Raw genomic sequence first — 19,792 nt, forward strand, 5'->3', positions numbered from 1 at the left:
CAACAACACTCCTCTCTAAATTCTAGGGTGTTATAAACTGTCTATGGTCTGTCTAACATACAGAGACCGATGTGGTGATTATATATCCGCATATACCATCATTGCTCACAATTCTCATAGACAAGTTATAATAGTGACAATCTGTAAAAAATAGGTGGCATATCATGCAAACTGAGATTCTTTGCTTTATGTATACATATTCATTGCTCATATGGCGTATACTTCATATGCTTTCTCATAATCTCAGAATTTGCACATATATCATATATCATGGAGGGGTCTCACCCATAACCATTTCAGTGATGAGTTCCTCCATACACATAACGCTCCCTTCTCCCTACGCGTTTCACTGGTTATCAGATCATCAGGGGAGTTTCTGGGTAAGGCTCAATGCCTCCATATTCAAGAAATGCCATCACCGAGGCTGCTCACCTGTTTGCCTTTATATCATGCGCTCCTTTCAAAATTCCCTGCCTCTTGCAGGCGGGTGAATAATTACCAATGACCACTTCCTGTTCTTCAACTCCTATGGGGAAGCATACAGCGCTTGCGCGCTTCCCACACTCCACTCACCATATCACATTCATTCCGCTCTACTGCGCAAGTGCGCTCAATACTTCCTGTTATCGGACTGTCATGCCAGAACATCCATATACCGAGGGAGCGTACCGCGCATGCGTGCTCCCCATACAGCATTCAACAGCCTACGTTTAGTCAGGTCGATTGCGTAGTCACGCCTCTCAGGCTGTCACGCAAGGACATCAATATGCCGAAGGAGCGTACCGCGCATGCGCGCTCCCCATATAGCGTTCAGCAGCCTACATTCAAATCAATTGCGTAGTCTCGGCTGCTTTACATTCTTTTTTTGATTGTGGTATAGAAATATATGGCGCATGCGCACATCTGCCACTATATACAATCCAATTAATGGTGAACATTGCGCGGTATGCTCCCTCGGTATATGGATGTTCTGGCATGACAGCCAGCGCTGTATGCTTCCCCATAGAAGTTAAAGAACAGGAAATGGTCATTGGTAATTATCCGCCCACCTGCAAGAGGCAGGGAATTTTGAAAGGAGCGCATGATATAAAGGCAAACAGGTGAGCAGCCTCGGTGATGGCATTTCTTGAATATGGAGGTATTGAGCCTTACCAAGAAACTCCCCTGATGATCTGATAACCAGTGAAACGCGTTATCAGGAAAGGCTATATAAAGGAGGGATTCAGAAAAACTGTCTCTGGATATGAGATTTATATTAAGGTAATGAGACTAAAAACCCGTCTAGAGTTTGCGTTACTACCTACTGCATCTTCAAGAGCGGTTTGCGTGTCTTTCTGTTGTTGTTTGTGTTTTTGTACATGTGCACTTTTAATAGGGACTATGATCCTTTTTTAATTTTTGAAATAAGTATATACTCAAATATAATCCGAGATTTTCAGCCCATTTTTTTGGGCTGAAAGTCCCCCTCTCGGCTTATATTCGAGTCATATACACCGGGGGGTCAGAGGGGGTGTCAGGTCATACTTACCCGTCCTGACGATGTCTCTTGAGCCCCCAGCTTCTCCGTGCTCTCTATTCCTGCCTTCAGCGGTCACGTGGTATCGCTCATTAAAACTCATGAATATGCGCATATTCATGAGTTTTAATGAGCGGTATCACATGACCGCTGAACGCAGGAAGAGAGAGCGCGGAGAAGATGGGGGCTCAAGAGACAGCGTCAGGACGGGTAAGTATAGCGATACTCACCTGTCCTGCGTCCATGGCTGCTTGCTGCTGTCTGTCATCGGTCAGTGACTTCAGACAGCAGAGGGCGCGGTGACGTGATTAGTGCGCGCCGCGCCACCTGCAGTCTGAACGTCACTGACCGATGATGTGGCAGATAGCGGTGAGCAGCCATGGACGCAGGACAGGAGAGTATCTTGACACCCAGCGACGTAGAGGTGAGTATGTCATTTTTTTTATTTTTACATGCAGCAGCGGCAGCACATGGGGGAATAATCTAAGGAGCTTCTTATGGGGTCAGCATATGGGGGAATAATCTAAGGCGCTTCTTATGGGGTCAGCATATGGGGGAATAATCTAAGGAGCTTCTTATGGGGTCAGCATATGGGGGAATAATCTATTGAGCATTTCCCACCCTAGGCTTATACTCGAGTCAATAAGTTTTCCCAGTTTTTTGTGGCAAAATTAGAGGGGTCGGCTTATACTCGGATCGGCTTATACTCAAGTATATACAGTAGATTAGTTTTATGACTTAAGTTTATACATGACTGGCCTGCTGCAATACGTTGTTAACAGATTCGGTGTCCTCAAGACACCCATACTTTTAAGAGTTGTGATGGAGCACAAAGTCTCTGACTCTGTCACTTAACCCAGCAGGCCATGGGTATTATTAGAAATATTGGTCTTGTACTAAATCTTGCTTTCCTTCATCCAGGGTAATATTAGCACTATATCCCATCTAGTGCTTGGGGACAGGGAAATCATGGGCCTGTGTGATTTCAAATGTCAGGGCTGAATGTCAGCCCCAGTCTGTACCTGCCCCCATAGAACCTCCCCCCATACAAACAGTATGATATCACCAGTGTCATCTACCACAGTATGATGCTTGCAGTGTCACCACACACAGTATGTTATTCCACAGTGCTCACCCACACACAGTATTCCACACACACAATATAATTCTTCCACAGTGTCTTCCTCACTCATAGTATGATGTCTCCTGTGTCCCCTACGGACAGTGTTATGCTCTGTGTCCACCCTCACACAGTAGGATGTCGCCATACACAATATGATGTCCCAAAAACCCCACCCAACACAGTATTATGGCCCCAGAGTGTCCCACACATAATGATGATACCACAGTATCCTCCTCACTCACAGTATGTCTCCTGTTCCCCTACAGACAGTATAATTCTCCCAGTGTCCCCCGCACACAGTATGATGTCCCTAGTGTCTCAAACGGTATGATTTCCCTAAGAAGGCCCCATACATTTAGCATGAGGCCCAACAGCGGCCCTCCACAGTATGACATCCCCAGTGCCCCTACATGTGAGAAAAGAAATCAGAGGCACTCCCCTCTGGTAGAATGAATCCCCAAAGAGATGTCAGGTGTGAACCACTCCACCAGAGGGGAGCGCCTCCGATTTATTTTCTCACATATCCTTTGGAGTTGTGAATGCAACAAGACCAACACGACTCGACACCAATCGGAAAGGCAGCATACCACGAGGTTGGATCCTCATTTGTGATCAAATTGCTACATAGCGTTGTGCCTATCCTGCACAACCCCCACTGTTTGATGCCCCTCACACACACAGCATGATAGCCTCACTGTGCCCACTCACACAGTATGAAACAACCACCTTACCTTCCAGACTATGATGCCCACAGTGTACCACAAAGTATGATGCTCCCATATTGTCCCCCACACACAGCATAAAGCTTCACATTGCCTCACACAATATGATGCCTATTTAGTGCGCTCCCACAGTATGATGTCCCCACAAGGACCCCCACACACACACATTGCTATAGGATTTTTACAGGATGAAAATGATGAAATGGTAAGACAGGATGTTGAGAAGGCTGAACTTTTAAATTCCTATTTTGCATCTGTTTTCTCTCAGAAAGGAAATGCAACATCAACTGTTATTCACTGTCCTTTTAAGGGAATAGAAGAATCCAGGATATCTATAAACAGAAAGATAGTGAGGAAACACTTAGCTAACCTAAATGAATTCAAGTCTCCAGGTCCAGATGAATTACACCCCAGAGTACTGAAGGAGATAGCAGAAGAAATTTTTGAACCCCTCTCCATAATCTTTGAAAATTCTTGGAGAACAGGAGAAGTGCCAGAAGACTGGAGAAGAGCAAATGTTGTTCCTATCTTCAAAAAGGGGAAGAATGTGGACCCAGGCAACTATAGGCCAGTGAGTCTGACTTCTATACCAGGAAAGATCTTTGAACAAATTATTAAACAACATGTATGTCAATACCTGGATAAGAATGAAGTGATTAAACAGAGTCAGCATGGGTTTGTAACTAATAAGTCATGTCAGACTAACTTAATTTCCTTCTATGACGGTATCACTGATTGGGTGGATCAAGGAAATGCTGTAGATATAGTATATCTTGACTTCAGCAAAGCATTTGACAAAGTCTCTCATACAATCCTTATTGAAAAAATGACTAAGTATGGAATGGACAAGGCAACTGTTAGGTGGATTCATAACTGGCTTAGTGATCGGACCCAAAGAGTGGTCGTAAATGGCTGCACATCCAGTTGGAAGAATGTCTCAAGTGGGGTACCACAGGGCTCTGTCCTGGGCCCTGTATTGTTCAACATCTTTATCAACGATTTAGATGAAGGAATTGAGGGTAAACTGATTAAATTTGCTGATGACACAAAGCTAGGAGGGATAGCTAATACTAGAGAAGAGAGAGAGAGGATTCAAAAAGATTTAAATAAACTGGAGAAGTGGGCAGCAACTAACAGAATGGTTTTTAACAGGGAGAAATGCAAAGTACTACATCTGGGCAATAAAAATGAAAAAAGCATATATAGAATGGGAGGAATAGGGCTAAGTGACAGCACATGTGAAAAAGACTTGGGTATACTAATAGATCACAGACTGAATATGAGTCAACAGTGTGATGCAGCAGCAAAAAAGGCAAATGCAATTCTAGGATGTATTAACAGAAGCATACAGTCTAGATCACGTGAAGTCATTATTTCCCTCTACTCCTCTTTGGTCAGACCTCATCTGGAATATTGTGTCCAGTTTTGGGCACCACATTTTAAAAAAGACATCAACAAACTGGAGCAAGTTCAGAAAAGAGCGACCAGAATGGTGACCGGTCTGCAAACCCTGTCTTATGAGGAAAGGTTGCAGGATTTGGGAATGTTTAGTTTGCAAAAGAGAAGACTGAGAGGAGACTTAATAGCTGTCTACAAATATCTAAAGGGCTGTCACATTGTAGAAGGATCAACTTTATTCTCATTTGCACAAGGAAAGACTAGAAGCAATGGGATGAAACTGAATGGGAAGAGACACAGATTAGATATTAGAAAAAACTTTTTGACAGTTAGAGTGATCAATGAGTGGAACAGGCTGCCACGAGAAGTGGTGAGTTCTCCTTCAATGGAAGTCTTCAAACAGAGGCTGGACAGACATCTGACTGGGATGATTTAGCGAATCCTGCTTTGAACAAGGGGTTGGACCAGATGGCCCAGGAGGTCCCTTCCAACTCTACGATTCTATGATTCTATTCTAACCCTAATGGAAACATTTTCACTCATCAAATATTTTCACTGCTTCCAAGTATCCCAATAATGCCTATGTGCACCACACAATCATTCACCTTTCAGATCAGCCCCAGTTTTGCACAGCTGAAAAACTCTCATTCGTCCTAATTCATTAAAAAGAAAGTTGTTACTGTATGCCATTACTGTGCTGTTCAGCTAATTGTCTGCAAAGGGCTTTCAGCCATTACAGGGGCATTTGCCTAATGTTATACGGTTTTAATTCATTATCATAGCTAGACATTATGGTTATAGCATTTGTTGTACTTTGCTGCCATCTACTGGCTATTGCTATTGTTATTATGTTTTCATGTTCTGAAGCTGTAATTCCCACAATGCCTCTCTCTCTTTGTAACTCCTCTTATCTTCTTCCTCACATCTTTTCTGCTGGTCAGTGCCATCTTGCGTATCAGGAGTAATGGGAGGATTCTCCTATTACCTCTACCTCCACCCTCCATGTCATACCTTCATCTTCCCTGACACCTTACCTCAACTCATCAACGTATTGTGAATAAAACATGCTAAAATTCATCACTGCATCATCTTTCCTGGATTAACCATGTGCAGTTGGTTAAGCAAAGGAGGGAAGGTAGTGAGTAACATTATCTACCATTGCTTGTACAGAGATCTGTGCTCACATCCCTCAGACACATCTAACATACGTGCATCGGTGGCAGAATAATAACAGTTTCCAAAAGCTTTCCAGTTTCTAGTATACTTGTCACTCCTTCCTCTGTCTCTTAACCTACCACGCTGCAGAAATAGCTCAGATGCTGCTGTGATTACAGGGTGCTGCCCAATTAGCTATATCACTCTTTCAGCTGGGAGGAAGTAAAGAACTGCAGTAAATCAAGTCACCTCATTTTTTTTAATAATGGAGGGGTTTATCCCCCCAAAAAATAGGTCACGGAAACTATGCTTCAAGAGTATCCTATTTCTACATACATTTTTTAATGATCATAATCTATATGTCTCTTTAACCCTATAGTTTTGTTCTGTCATTTAAAAAGGTAATAGACACTATCCTTGCATTTTTTTCTTAGTATTACTCTTCACCGTCATCTTTTGGTATTATAAAAAGAGATGAGTTCATGTAACCCATACACAGTATTTTGCAAAAATATCAATTTTTATGTTATTTTTTAATATTCTGGTTTTACAGAATTATTTACTTTTTTAATAAATCCACAGACATTAAACATCTTTCGTATCCTCTTGTATCTCATTGCATTTCAATAATTTTGCTATTTGGACCATGTTATCCTCATCTTAGCTAGAGGAAGTAGCTCATTAAAATCATTTACTGACTTCCATAAAATACCCCAACACGTCACCAACAATGTTTTATTATCAAAATCATAAAAAAAAACAGCCTATGGCATAGCTCAAATAGCATAGTACTGAGAAAAAGGCTATGGACGATCACTAATACAAGAACTAAGATTATCACAGTTCATTTCTGTATCTTCATATAAGGAAGACGGTTCCAGTTCATGGTCCACAAAACTCTTTGTTATACTTATGTTTTCATACTTCGGTTCTGAGTCCTCTCTGCCATCTGGGCTTTGGTAAATGTGATCAACATTTTGAGTTTGTTCCAGCAATTCCGGATTATGCAAGTTGGAGTACATGTTCTCCAGTTTATCATGATTTTCTACTTTCTCTATATCATCTTCAGGCAAATGTTTAAGGATAGAAGAACTTGGAAGAACCAGTTTTTTTGTTTGGCTATCTTGTAGTTTATAATTTGAAGAGTTTTTAATCGTAATTTTGACATCTTCTGGATAATTAGGCCTTGGCTGTGTCACTGTGGAGTTTGAATGCTGTAACAAACTTATCCTTGTAGGTTTTGGGATTCCTTTCGGAAAACTGCCCAAACGTTTTAATACTGCCTGTACTGCCCCGTCCACATTTCCTTCTGACTTTCTACGAGGTTTATAAGGCTTTCTTGGGGGACCAACAGTCACATAAAGAGTGGAAATATTGTGAGTCTTCTTGTTAATTTCAGAGCTCTCTTTTAAGCTGGCCTCTATGACTTCTACTTTAAAAGATGCCTTTTGTGCATTAGACATTGTTCTCCGACGGCTAACTGGACCGCTTCTCTGGAGTTTTGGATGATCCTCTGATTCTGGATTGTAGTTTATTGTGTCGTAGTGCTCATTATTATCTTCATTCCTTTGTAAATCATCTCCATTTATTGTCTGCGATTGTATAGAGGGCAACTTTGGGAGACTCATAGCAAGTTTAGGTTTCCGAGCAAGTTTAGGGGTTTCAGTTGTGGATGATCTTCTACTCTCAAATTTGGTTCCTTCAGCAAATGATACAGAAGGTCTTTTGGATTTGGCAATACTAGAAGTTCTAGGAATAGAAAATGGAAGGGATGCATCATCTGTGCTCAAAATCATGGCATCAGGGAACACATTGCATTTAGAGCTTACTTCTTGAAACCCATCCAAGTCAGCAACAGACATTGCTATAAAACAGAAAGATAAAATATTTTGGTAAATTATATTCAAAATTCAGTCTGAATTAAAGTCAAAATGATCAATTTTCGCACTCAGATATTAAGAATCTGTTTTCATAGCAAACTCAAACTGTGCAGTGAAAATCTAAGTGATACTTGAAATATAGGTTGGGGCACAGAAAAGCAGAACCCTCTTAGTGGTTTGTACAGGATAATGCTAATTGGACCTCATTCCTCAGAATTATCTTACAGTAATATTGACTCTGTTGCACATAAAATAAAAGCTGAGCTCAGATTTCTTGCTAACAGAACAGTTTAAAGTGGTTGTCCAAGCATATAATATATTCTAATAAAAGCAGCCACTATGCATTGAATGAAGCGGTGCTTTTCCACACGATTCAATGTATACATCTGGCCACTGCCAGAGCTAAGATAGCTAGCATAAGTCATTAAGGTCATCAATATGACATATCTTGCAAACCCCTTTTACAAAAGGCTGAGGCTCATTTAATGGCAAAGCATAAGAATGAAGCAACATTGTAGTTGACCTGGGTGCAAAATTCTTAGAAATTCAGAAATTCAAAATATATAACAAATATATATAAAAAATATATAAATATTTTATATATTTATTTTATATATAAAAAAGGAAAGTACTAGTTTCTCTTTTTCTCCTTTGAAAATTTGAGCCCCTAATAAATGATGTCTCTAGTACCAAAAATTTTGAGCAGTGCACATGGTGTCGACTTCTAACCAGGTGCTCGGATTGCCACTATATTGGTGTCAATACAGTCATGTAGAAAGATATCTTTCAGCAATTAACGGCTAAGTTTTCATTCACAAATCAGTTTTTCACATATGAGTGCTATCCATGTTTTTCATGATACTGTATGAGGCTGTTCACATATCTGTGATTTTTTGCGGACCAAGTGGTCTGTTCAAAATCTTGGAGACACGTCCAATATTAATTCAAGTGCTGGCTCAAACTTGGCAATGAAAGTGTATGCATCCGTGAAAAAAATTGGGCAGCACTCGGATGTCATTTGTTTGCTGTCCATTTTTCATTGACTGATAGAGAAACTTTTTATTTCTCAGCAGTGAAAAAATAACTGGTGAAACTGTAACCAACTCTGCTGTAACTCTGATGACACCCTGATGAAACTCTGACCAACTCTGCTGTAACTCTGATGACACCCTGATAAAAATCACTGATACAACTTGCTCCATTTATCTTGCACATCAAAAAACTGATGTCTGAATGAGGCCTCACTGTTCTTAGAATTGTTTTTACAGCGAGGGACAAGGTTCTGTTTTTCATACATTTATGATTAGATTACAAGATTACTTTAAAATTGGATGCAATGTGTGAATTTGTAAATTGCCAAATAACCTAGATTCCGAGAGTCAAAGGATATTTTTCAAGTTCTACTGACTAAGTAAAGATCAAAAGGGATAATTAATAATTTCAGTTGATATTTGTTTCTGGATCAGGCCTGGAGGTAAGGTGAGCTATGTGAGACACCTAATGCTATGATGAGGGAAGTTGTAACTACTGTATCATAGTAATTGATGTGAGTGGCAATATTATGGAATATCTAGGGCTGGAATGAGAGCAAGTCAATAGAGGGAGTATTGGTGTTTAGGCAGTATATTTCTATTTTATTACATAAATATATTTCTTGTCTTATGATCTACATGTAACTGCGATAAAAGAACTGCTGTCACCTTCTCTTGGAGGAACACAGTACACGGGTCCTTCTTCATCTGATTCAAAGGAAGAAAAGGAGTTTTCGGATAACCATCCTGTAGAGGGGGATTCAATGAAGCTGTGGTTGAAGGGCAGTTCTGCATCATGGTGTGAAACTGGAAGGTAAATGATTTAAAGACTTAAAAGAATTTACTTTATGACACACATTGCTTTTAGATAAGTACAGGTGTTATACCAGTGGTCTAGAAAAGTTCGTCAGTAATGTTGCGTTTAATAAGAGGATGTATTTTAAGAACATCACATGCTGATTATTGATGTATTATTTCAGACATACACAGCTATGTTAACCCTTTCATGAAATCCACCGTATATGTACGGCTCTGCGGGAGGTGTGTTCCCACAAACTGCCGTACATGTACGGTGTGACGATAGCACAGGCTCACTCCAAGTGCCAGCATGATCAAAAGTGGGTGTCAGTGCTTTATGACAACTGACACCCTGAGGCAACGCCCACGACTGGTGGTAGTGCTGATTGCGGGCGTTTAACTCCTCTGATGCTGATATCAATAGTGATAGTGACATCGATCGGCATCACAGAGGGAGGGAGCTCCCTCACTGCTCCGATTGGCACAATGCAATTGCGATCACATTGTGCTGATTATCTCCATCTTGAATGATGGCTGCTGGATCACCTGCACAGAGCAGGAGCTGACATACCTCCTCCCAATCTCTGATGTACTGATCTAATGCACTGCAAGCAGGGCTGCCATTAGGAATTTCAGGGCCCCATACTGTAAAAATGTTTGGGCCCCCTTGAGACTCCGTCCAGGCTCCACCCCAGCCGTGCCTCCACCCCTCAAATCTTCCAGAGTCCCACTACCCACTCTTGGAAAAACTCCACTTCTGCACCACGTCCTCACCAATCACACATTAACATTTCCTACATATAGCCAGCAGCTTTTGTTCTGGCCAAAAGAATTTTAAGCCGCCACCACAACAAGGTAGACTCTTTTGGATGAGGTCTACTCTACTGTAACTTATAAATCATTTGTTAAAATACCCAATACTCTGTTTAGGTATATTTTTATTTTTCTTTAAGGAAATGAGTCACATACTTTTTTTAAAAAATAATTGAAACCAGATTGTGACTTTTTTTTATAATCTGTATTTCTGATTGTAGATTATTGTATTGTTTTCTGTACATGTATGAAGCTGTTGGTGGATATCGATCTGCGCTCGGACCACAGTGCATGGATGGGCTGCGGGTCTCCGGACTAGAATTCAGCAGCCTCACAGCATGTATGAGGATGCAGGCCAGGAGATCGGCGCCCAGTCCATGCACCGCAGTGCGAACGCAGAACAATTTCCCAAATAAAGATGTTTCCCAGTCATATATACCCACTTTTTATTTTTCCATCAATATGGCCGTGTGAGGGCTTGTTTTTTGCAGGACGAGTTAGACTTTTGAATTACATGATTGGCTTTATCAAACAGCGTACTGGAAAATGGGAAAAAAAATTCAAAGTGCGGTGAAATTGAAAAAAGTGGAATTCTAGAATTCTTTTGGTCGTTTCAGCAGCCTCCCATCTCCTCACCTCAGCAGCCTCCCATCTCCTCTCCTCAGCAGCCTCCCATCTCCTCACCTCAGCAGCCTCCCATCTCCTCACCTCAGCAGCCTCCCATCTCCTCACCTCAGCAGCCTCCCATCTCCTCACCTCAGCAGCCTCCCATCTCCTCACCTCAGCAGCCTCCCATCTCCTCACCTCAGCAGCCTCCCATCTCCTCACCTCAGCAGCCTCCCATCTCCTCACCTCAGCAGCCTCCCATCTCCTCACCTCAGCAGCCTCCCATCGCCTCACCTCAGCAGCCTCCCATCTCCACACCTCAGCAGCCTCCCATCGCCACTCCTCAGCAGCCTCCCATCTCCACACCTCAGCAGCCTCCCATCTCCACACCTCAGCAGCCTCCCATCTCCACACCTCAGCAGCCTCCCATCGCCACTCCTCAGCAGCCTCCCATCTCCACACCTCAGCAGCCTCCCATCTCCTCACCTCAGCAGCCTCCCATCTCCACACCTCAGCAGCCTCCCATCGCCACTCCTCAGCAGCCTCCCATCTCCTCACCTCAGCAGCCTCCCATCACCACACCTCAGCAGCCTCCCATCGCCACACCTCAGCAGCCTCCCATCTCCTCACCTCAGCAGCCTCCCATCTCCACACCTCAGCAGCCTCCCATCTCCACACCTCAGCAGCCTCCCATCTCCACACCTCAGCAGCCTCCCATCTCCACACCTCAGCAGCCTCTCATCTCCACACCTCAGCAGCCTCCCATCTCCTCACCTCAGCAGCCTCCCATCTCCTCACCTCAGCAGCCTCCCATCTCCTCACCTCAGCAGCCTCCCATCTCCTCACCTCAGCAGCCTCCCATCTCCACACCTCAGCAGCCTCCCATCTCCACACCTCAGCAGCCTCCCATCTCCACACCTCAGCAGCCTCCCATCGCCACTCCTCAGCAGCCTCCCATCGCCACTCCTCAGCAGCCTCCCATCGCCACTCCTCAGCAGCCTCCCATCGCCACTCCTCAGCAGCCTCCCATCTCCACACCTCAGCAGCCTCCCATCTCCACACCTCAGCAGCCTCCCATCTCCTCACCTCAGCAGCCTCCCATCTCCACACCTCAGCAGCCTCCCATCGCCACTCCTCAGCAGCCTCCCATCTCCTCACCTCAGCAGCCTCCCATCTCCACACCTCAGCAGCCTCTCATCTCCTCACCTCAGCAACCACCCATCTACACACCTCAGCAGCCACCCATCTCCTTACCTCAGCAGCCTCCCATCTCCTCACCTCAGCAACCTCCCATCTCCACACCTCAGCAACCTCCCATCTCCACACCTCAGCAACCTCCCATCTCCTCACCTCAGCAACCTCCCATCTCCTCACCTCAGCAGCCTCCCATCTCCACACCTCAGCAGCCTCCCATCTCCACACCTCAGCAGCCTCCCATCTCCACACCTCAGCAGCCTCCCATCTCCTCACCTCAGCAGCCTCCCATCTCCTCACCTCAGCAGCCTCCCATCTCCTCACCTCACTCCCCTCTGCAACTTCCTGCAAGTCCTCACACACTGCCCACCTCCTCTGCCGATTTCAGCATCTTCTGTCTCCCAGAAACGTTACATGTTGCTGCTCTGCTCGAGAATGAAGAGCGTGTGTCACATGGCCTGCGTCAGGACCATGATGCACTTGGTCCTGCTTTAAAGGTACAGCACTGATTTCTGGCCACTGCATTCACTAACAACACTGTAAGTGTATCTTTAAATCACCGCGGTGTTGCTATGTATCTGGCTTGCAGCGGCCATGAACTATTGCACCTGTAGCCCAAACAGCAGTATCAAGAGAGGAGGGCCTGGTCTGCCAGCGTATCTGGGCCCCTCTTTTTACTACTGTTCATGGGGCCCCATACAGTAGTAAGGGCAGTAATGCCCTGATGGCGGCCCTGACTGCAAGGCAAAAGCATTGCAGAGTATTAGATCACAGATCAGGGCATGGAAAGTTGATGTCCCATCCTGGCACAAGGTAAAAAAAAAAAAAAAAGTTGTAAAAAATGTTTTAAAAAAAATCAAAAGATAAAGAATAAAAAAATTCTAATCCAATAAATGCATATATTTATGTAAAAACCAAAATTAAATAAAGTACACATATTTAGTATGAACGACCTGACTTATAATATTGTCCCACTAGTTAACCCCTAGTAGGAAAAAAATGTGCAAAAAAAACACATACTTCTTCATCATACCGCTGAACAAAAGTGGAATAAAACACAATAAAAAAGTTGAATGTAAATAAAAATGGTATGGCTGGAAACGTCATCTTGTCCCACAAAAAAACAAGCTGCCTTACAGCTCTATCAATGTAAAAATAAAAAAAGTTATAGCTCTCAGATTAGAGCGATGCAAATACATTTCTTTTTTGTACAAAATAGTTTTTAATGTGTAAAAGCACAAATGTGGTATTGCCGTAATCGTAATGACCAGAAGAATAAAGTTGTCTTACCACTTTCACAACTCGGTGAACAGCATAAAAAAACAGAATTGCTGGTTTTTGTTAATTTTGCTTTAAAAAAAGCGGAGTAGAAAATGATCAATAAATGTTATGTGCCTGAAAATGGTACCAATAAAAATGTCAACTTGTCCTGCAAAAATCAAGCCCTCACATAGCTGTTTGCAGAAATACGTATATAAAAATTATAGCTCTCATAATATGGCAATGCAAAAACTTTGTTTTGCAAAAGCAAGCGTCTTTTAGTGTGTGACAGCAGCCAAACATAAAAAAAAAATGAATCTGGTATCGCTGTAAGTGCACCTATTCGAAGAATAAAGCAGTCTAATCACTTATATCATGCAAGAAATGCCATAAAAAATAAGTAAACCAATCCTTGACATATAATTGATTTATTTATTCTGCCTGACATAGATTGTAGAAAGGCTCTACACACATTTATTCTGCACTCTACGTTGAGCACTTACACTGGGTTTTCCATGCAAATCTCTGACGTAGCCTCCGGTGTAAAGCCCCTGTTACACACTGCGATATCGCTAGCAATATCGCTGTAAAGTCACCGATTTTGTGACGTTGCAGTGATATCGCTGCCTCCGACCGGCTCCCCCGCTGGTTATCGCTGATCGCGCGAGAAGCTCCTGGACCATTTCTTGTCGGCCACTTCCTGCTGGGCTTCCTGTGGCGCCGACGAGCGACGTGTGGACGCGGGCGGGAGGACGCAGGATCGCCGCATCTGACAGGTAAGTAGCGATCCCCGTCCCCAGGGATGTTGCTGGTGAGATCTGCCTGTGTGGCAGCTCACTAGCGACCACCTAGCGATGCACCAGCGATCCTGACCGCGTCATATCGCTAGTTGGGATCGCTGGTGCATCGCTAGGTGTAACGGTACCCTTAGATTCCCAGCAGGTGGAGGCACTGTGGACTCTGTCTGGCCTATAATCCAGCGGTGTCCATCTTTTTAAGGGTGCATAAAAGCATGGTCGACCACAGTTTTGTTCATCTCTAAAAAGGGCACAGCTGAACAAAGGCCAGACGGAGTCCAGAGTAACTCTGCTGTCTCATTATAGTGAATGGATCCCTCGAGATTTCATCTGAATCACATCATTCAGTGAGTTAAATGGAAAGAAACCTTAATGTAAGTGCTCAGCATAGAGCACAGACTAAATGTGATTTAAAATGTTATGTAAAATGCTCCCAATAAAAGCTCCAACTCAAGCCACAAAAAAGCAAGTCCCCACTGAGGATCATCATCTTTCAATGGAAATATAGGAGGTCTTCCATGTTCCTGGTAGCTCAAATTCCCTGGAAAAGCAAAATGGCTCCTCACCCCCAAAAGAAATCCAGCAAATTCTGCGCTTCCAAAACCAAAAACCCATCTCCCTTTGGAGCCTACAGTGTGTCTAAACAGCAGTTAACATCCGCGTTTTACATTTCTGTAGTGATTAGAGCCCACTTAATTTATGGGGTCCATGTGTCTTCAGAAGCACGAGTTGTGACTAATTTACTGGGCACTACAACATCCTGGGCACTGCAATGTACAGGCACCACAATGGCATATTTGCAATTTTCACTCAGCAACATTCACTGCTGCTTGTTTCAGGCAAGCACCAATGGAGTCAAAATCGTCACTACACCTGTAGATAAGAGGATTGCAATTTCCAAAATGGGGTCACTTGAGGTGGGATTCTGCTCTTCCGGTACTTAGTGACTCAGTATGTGGAGTCTGCCTTCTATTCTATGATAATCTGTTCTCCAAGATTCAAATAGCACTCCTTATATCCTAAGTCTCGCTGTGTGGTTAAGCAGTACTGTACTGTCACACATGGGGTATTGCCACTTTCAGCAGAACTTGTGTGACAAATTTTGGTGCCATTTATAGCCATTTTCCCACGTGACAATGCAAAATCTTGGGCTAAAACAAAATTGTTGTGGTAAAAATATAACTATTTTTTCTTCATTGCCCAAAGGTATAAAATTCAGTGACACATCCATGATGCCAATATGATCAATGCACCCATAGATGAGGTAATTGTGAAGTGTAGTTTGTAAAATGGGGTCACTTATGGGGTTTTGCAAATGTGACATGGTACCCTCAAACCATTCCAGCAAAATGTGCACTACACTCCTTCCCTTCTGAGCTTTGCACTGTGCCTCAAAAGTAGTTTTCGACCACATATGAGGTAGTGTCATACTCAGGAGAAATTGCATAACATATTTTTTGGTCCATTTGCTCCTATTATCCTTTTTGTAAATGCAAAACTTGGGGTGATAGTAACATCTTAGTAGAAAAAAAAAATATCCATTAACTTAGCCCAATGTGAAAGTTAAAAATGCTCACTACACCACTAGATGAATTCCTCATGAGGTGTAGTTTCCAAAATGGGGTCACTTGCTTTTTGGCATGTCAAAGGCTCTTCAAATGTGACATGGCATTCACAATCTGTTTCAGCTAAAATTGTGCTCCAGAATTCAATTTGTCTCCTTCCCTTCCGAGCCCTGCCGTGTGCCCAAACAGTAGTTTTCCATCACTTATGGGGTATCAGTGTACTCAGGATAAATTACAGAGCAAATTCTATTGTCCATTTTCTTCTGTTACATTTATGAGACTGAAAATTTGGGGCTGAAGCAACATTTCAGCGGGAAAAATTTATTTTTTTATTTTCACAGTTCAGCTTTTAAAATTCTGTGAAGCACTTGTGGGTTCAAGGTACTCACTACACCTTTAGATAAGTTTCTTGAGGGGTGTAGTTTTCAAAATGGGGTCACTTGCGGGGGGTTTCCACTGTTTTGGCACATCAGGGGCTCTGTAAACGTGACATGGCTTTCATTATCTACTGAAGCCAATTTTGCGCTCCAAAAGTCAAATGTGTTCCTTCCTTTGTGGGTCCTGCCTATTGCCCAAACAGTAGTTTTCCTCCACATATGGGAAATCGACATACTTAGGAGAAATTGCTCAACAAATTGGAGTGTTCATTTTCTCCTGTTACCCTTGTGAAAATAAAACATTAGGGGCTAAAAATACATTTTTGTGGGTAAAATGTGATTATTTTTTATTTTATTTTTTTTAATTTTCACAGCTCTGCGTTATAAATTTCTGTGAAGCACCTGGGGGTTCAAGGTGATCATAACACCTATAAATAAGTTCCATATGTGGTCTAGTCTAAGGGTCTACTTAGGAGAAATTGCTCAACAAATTTTAAGGTTAATTTTCTCCTGTTCCCTTGCAAAAATGCAAACTTTGGGGCTAAATGAACATTTTTGTGGGAGAAATTAAAATGTTCATATTTTCCTTCCACTTTGCTTTAATTCCTGTGAAGCACCTGAGGGGTTAATAAACTTATTGAATGTGGATTTGATGAGGGGTGCAGTTTTAAAAATTGTCATTTTGGGTATTTTATGTCATATAGGCCCCTCAAAGTCACTTGAAGTTTTGTAAATTTTGTTGGCAAAATTAGAAATAGCTGAAAAACTTAACCCTCCTAACTTCAAAAAAATTATGTTTAAAAAATTATGCTAGTGTAAAGTAGAGATGTGGTAAATTTTATTTATATATTTTGTACAGCATGACTAACTGGTTTAAGGATATAGAAATTGAAAGTTTAAAAATTGTGAAATTTTCGTCAAAATTTCTAATATTTTCACCAATGACCTCTTGATTTGTTTGGGCGGCAGACACATACTATGCTTTTGTAAGTGATAATGCTACAGTCACCTGTTTTCTGCTAGACCAACAAACTGAACTTTCTCCAAGCTTGAACAAATAGCTCAAAAAATTGTCAATTTACAATCACTTAAGTCCTTAATTCACCAGCCCAGTCTGCATAAGATATAGCCTGTGAGTCTTAAGCCCCTTTATCACATAGCGAGATCGCTAGCGAGACCGCTGAAGCGTCACCGATTTTGTGACACAACAGTGATCTCACCAGCGACCTCGCTTTGTGTGACACGCAGCGGCGACCGGCCCCCCCGCTGGATATCTGTGATCGTGCGCGAAAAGCCTGGGCCATTTTTTCATCGTTGGCGTCCCGCTGGCCAGCGCGCATCACTGTGCTTGACGCCGACGAGCGATCTCTTCAGTGATGCAGAACTCAGGGATGCAGGCAGGAATCGTTCACAAACGCTGCTGTGTCACAAGGTACCAACAACCACCGAGGATCGCTGGACTGTTGTTGCATCGCTGAAGAGATTTGCCTGTTTGGCAGCTTACTAGCGATCATTTAGTGACACAGCAGCAATCCTTACCAGGTTGTATCGTTGTCGGGATCGCTGGTGCGTCGCTAAGTGTAACGGGACCCTAAGATCTCCAATTGCAGATTGTTAAATTTATGTCTTGAGCCTCTTTCAAATATAGAACTCTCTTAACAGCATTCCAGTTTTTAGAATCATAGTTGCTATAGATAGCCCCCACTGCCTTTCTGTGTTTCTCATTGTTAGGTAATAGATCATCTTCTCCATCCAACTTTAAGTAGGAAGGAGCCATTGGAGTTGGTATATCTTTGGCTTCTGACATTCCAAATTGATTCAGAATTGAGTTGATTTTTGCACTTTGGTTTAGAAGAAAACTTTCATCTTCTTCTCTTTGGACCTGGATTGCTAGTTATTATGTCACACACATTTCCAAAGGTCTTTAGTTTAACAATTGATGTAGTTTGGTGAGTTTCCAAGTTTGACGTTGAGGAACGGACTTCATTTCCTCATTAGCAGCATTAATCCAATTCAGTATTTCATGGACAGGTAGTTGTTGCATCTCATCCCATGACTGTGTCTATTACTCAAGCAGTATTTTAACAAAGTATGATAGTCGCTTAGCTGGTATACCCTTGATTGATCTTGACGATCTCCTGACTTCAAGATAGTCTGATTTTTCTGTTGCGTCTTTAGTAATGGAACAACCTAACCAAACTTCTATATCCTTTTCCTTGTAGTTTGGAAATTGTAACTGAAATTGTTGTTGCTTCAACTGGACTACCGGTATGATGTCATGAAACTTGAGAGACACAAAGTTCTCTTCTTATTGTGGCTTCGTTCATTACTTTGTATTGGGGAGACTTGACAATTAATGTAACCATCTCCCATTTCCTCTCAATTCATACAAGATCACTTTCTCTGACTTTGGTCAAGGTTAAAGAAGAAGCTTCTGTCATTAAGCATATGACTAGTTTCACCAGAGTCTATACACCATTCATGCTTTGACGTACTTGCATTTACAGTAAATGCTTCAGTATTATATTCTTCAGTAAAGACACTTAACGATTTGATGATTATTTTGCTGATTCATTCTAGCTTTGCCCTGATTTCTTGAAGTAAAAACACTCGCTTGTTTCCATCAAATGACTTTTATTTTTGGGTAGATCTTCAGTTTTTAAAGAGGATTCTGTTTTGGATACCCCACTGCTGCTTAGACTTTGTCTTTTGCTTATACTCATCTAATCGTTTTCTTCTGACATACTCCAAAATAAACTCATAATCTGGGTATGCATCTAGTGCAGTTACAAGTGTATCATAGCTTTCCGGTAAATCACTTATTAGTAGTTCAGCAACATGGAAATCCTTTAGATCTTTCCCAATGCCCCTCAGGCACTCCACAATTTCTAGGTTATTTTTTCCTTTTATGTAATCCTGCATAAGTTTGCCCTTATTTAGCTTAGACTGACAGAGGTTTCTCATTATATAGAGCTTAATGCTGAGATTTATCCTTTCATGTACTTTCTGCAGTTGTTCCCACATTTCTTTTGCAGTTTCAAATTTACATACATGCACAATCTGATCATCATCTCTACTGAGGGAGATAGTGGTTTGTGCTTTTTGACCCATCTCTACCCAGTCTTCTGGTAGTTGTAAGGTCTAGACTTTGGTGTGTATTTCCACGCACCTTCTCAGCAGCATCTTTATCTTGAATTTCAAGGATTGGTAGTTTTGGTTAGTCAGATTTGGCACTACTAATTTCACAGATTTACTGCTGGCGGCCATCTTTGCTTCTTCTTAGTATGCTGTTGTTCTCTCTGCTCTGGGTTGTTCTCTGGGTTTTGGGTTTCTGGGGGCTGAGTCTCTGGGCGCATAACCTGTTTGCAGCATTGCACTGTCTAGTCTTTCAACAGTGAATATATATTTATGCAAGAACAAATATAACACAGCTTACAACTGGTATGTCTTATAGCTTAGGATCTTAGCATCATATCTGTCAAAGTAGAATGTGTTCCAGCTATACACACAGTGAGTAAACAGGAACTTCCTGTTGTTTTTTATAACAGTATTTTACT

General features: G+C 42.2%; 1 protein-coding gene across 1 annotated transcript in view; it reads right to left on the reverse strand.

The window, feature by feature from the left end:
• Positions 1 to 6,635: 6,635 nt before the first annotated feature.
• Positions 6,636 to 19,792, reverse strand: part of SCARF1 (scavenger receptor class F member 1) — a 104,588-nt gene continuing 91,431 nt past the window's right edge. The window contains exons 10-11 of the mRNA XM_073565662.1: positions 9,495 to 9,632; positions 6,636 to 7,778 (exon numbers count right to left, since the gene is read on the reverse strand). Of these exons, the coding sequence (XP_073421763.1) occupies positions 6,718 to 7,778; positions 9,495 to 9,632 (1,199 nt within the window). The 3' untranslated portion in view covers positions 6,636 to 6,717. The remainder of the gene's footprint in view (positions 7,779 to 9,494; positions 9,633 to 19,792) is intronic.

The sequence above is a fragment of the Dendrobates tinctorius genome, unplaced genomic scaffold, assembly GCF_039654945.1.
Source record: "Dendrobates tinctorius isolate UK_male_01 unplaced genomic scaffold, ASM3965494v1 ptg000016l, whole genome shotgun sequence".
NCBI lineage: Eukaryota > Metazoa > Chordata > Amphibia > Anura > Dendrobatidae > Dendrobates > Dendrobates tinctorius.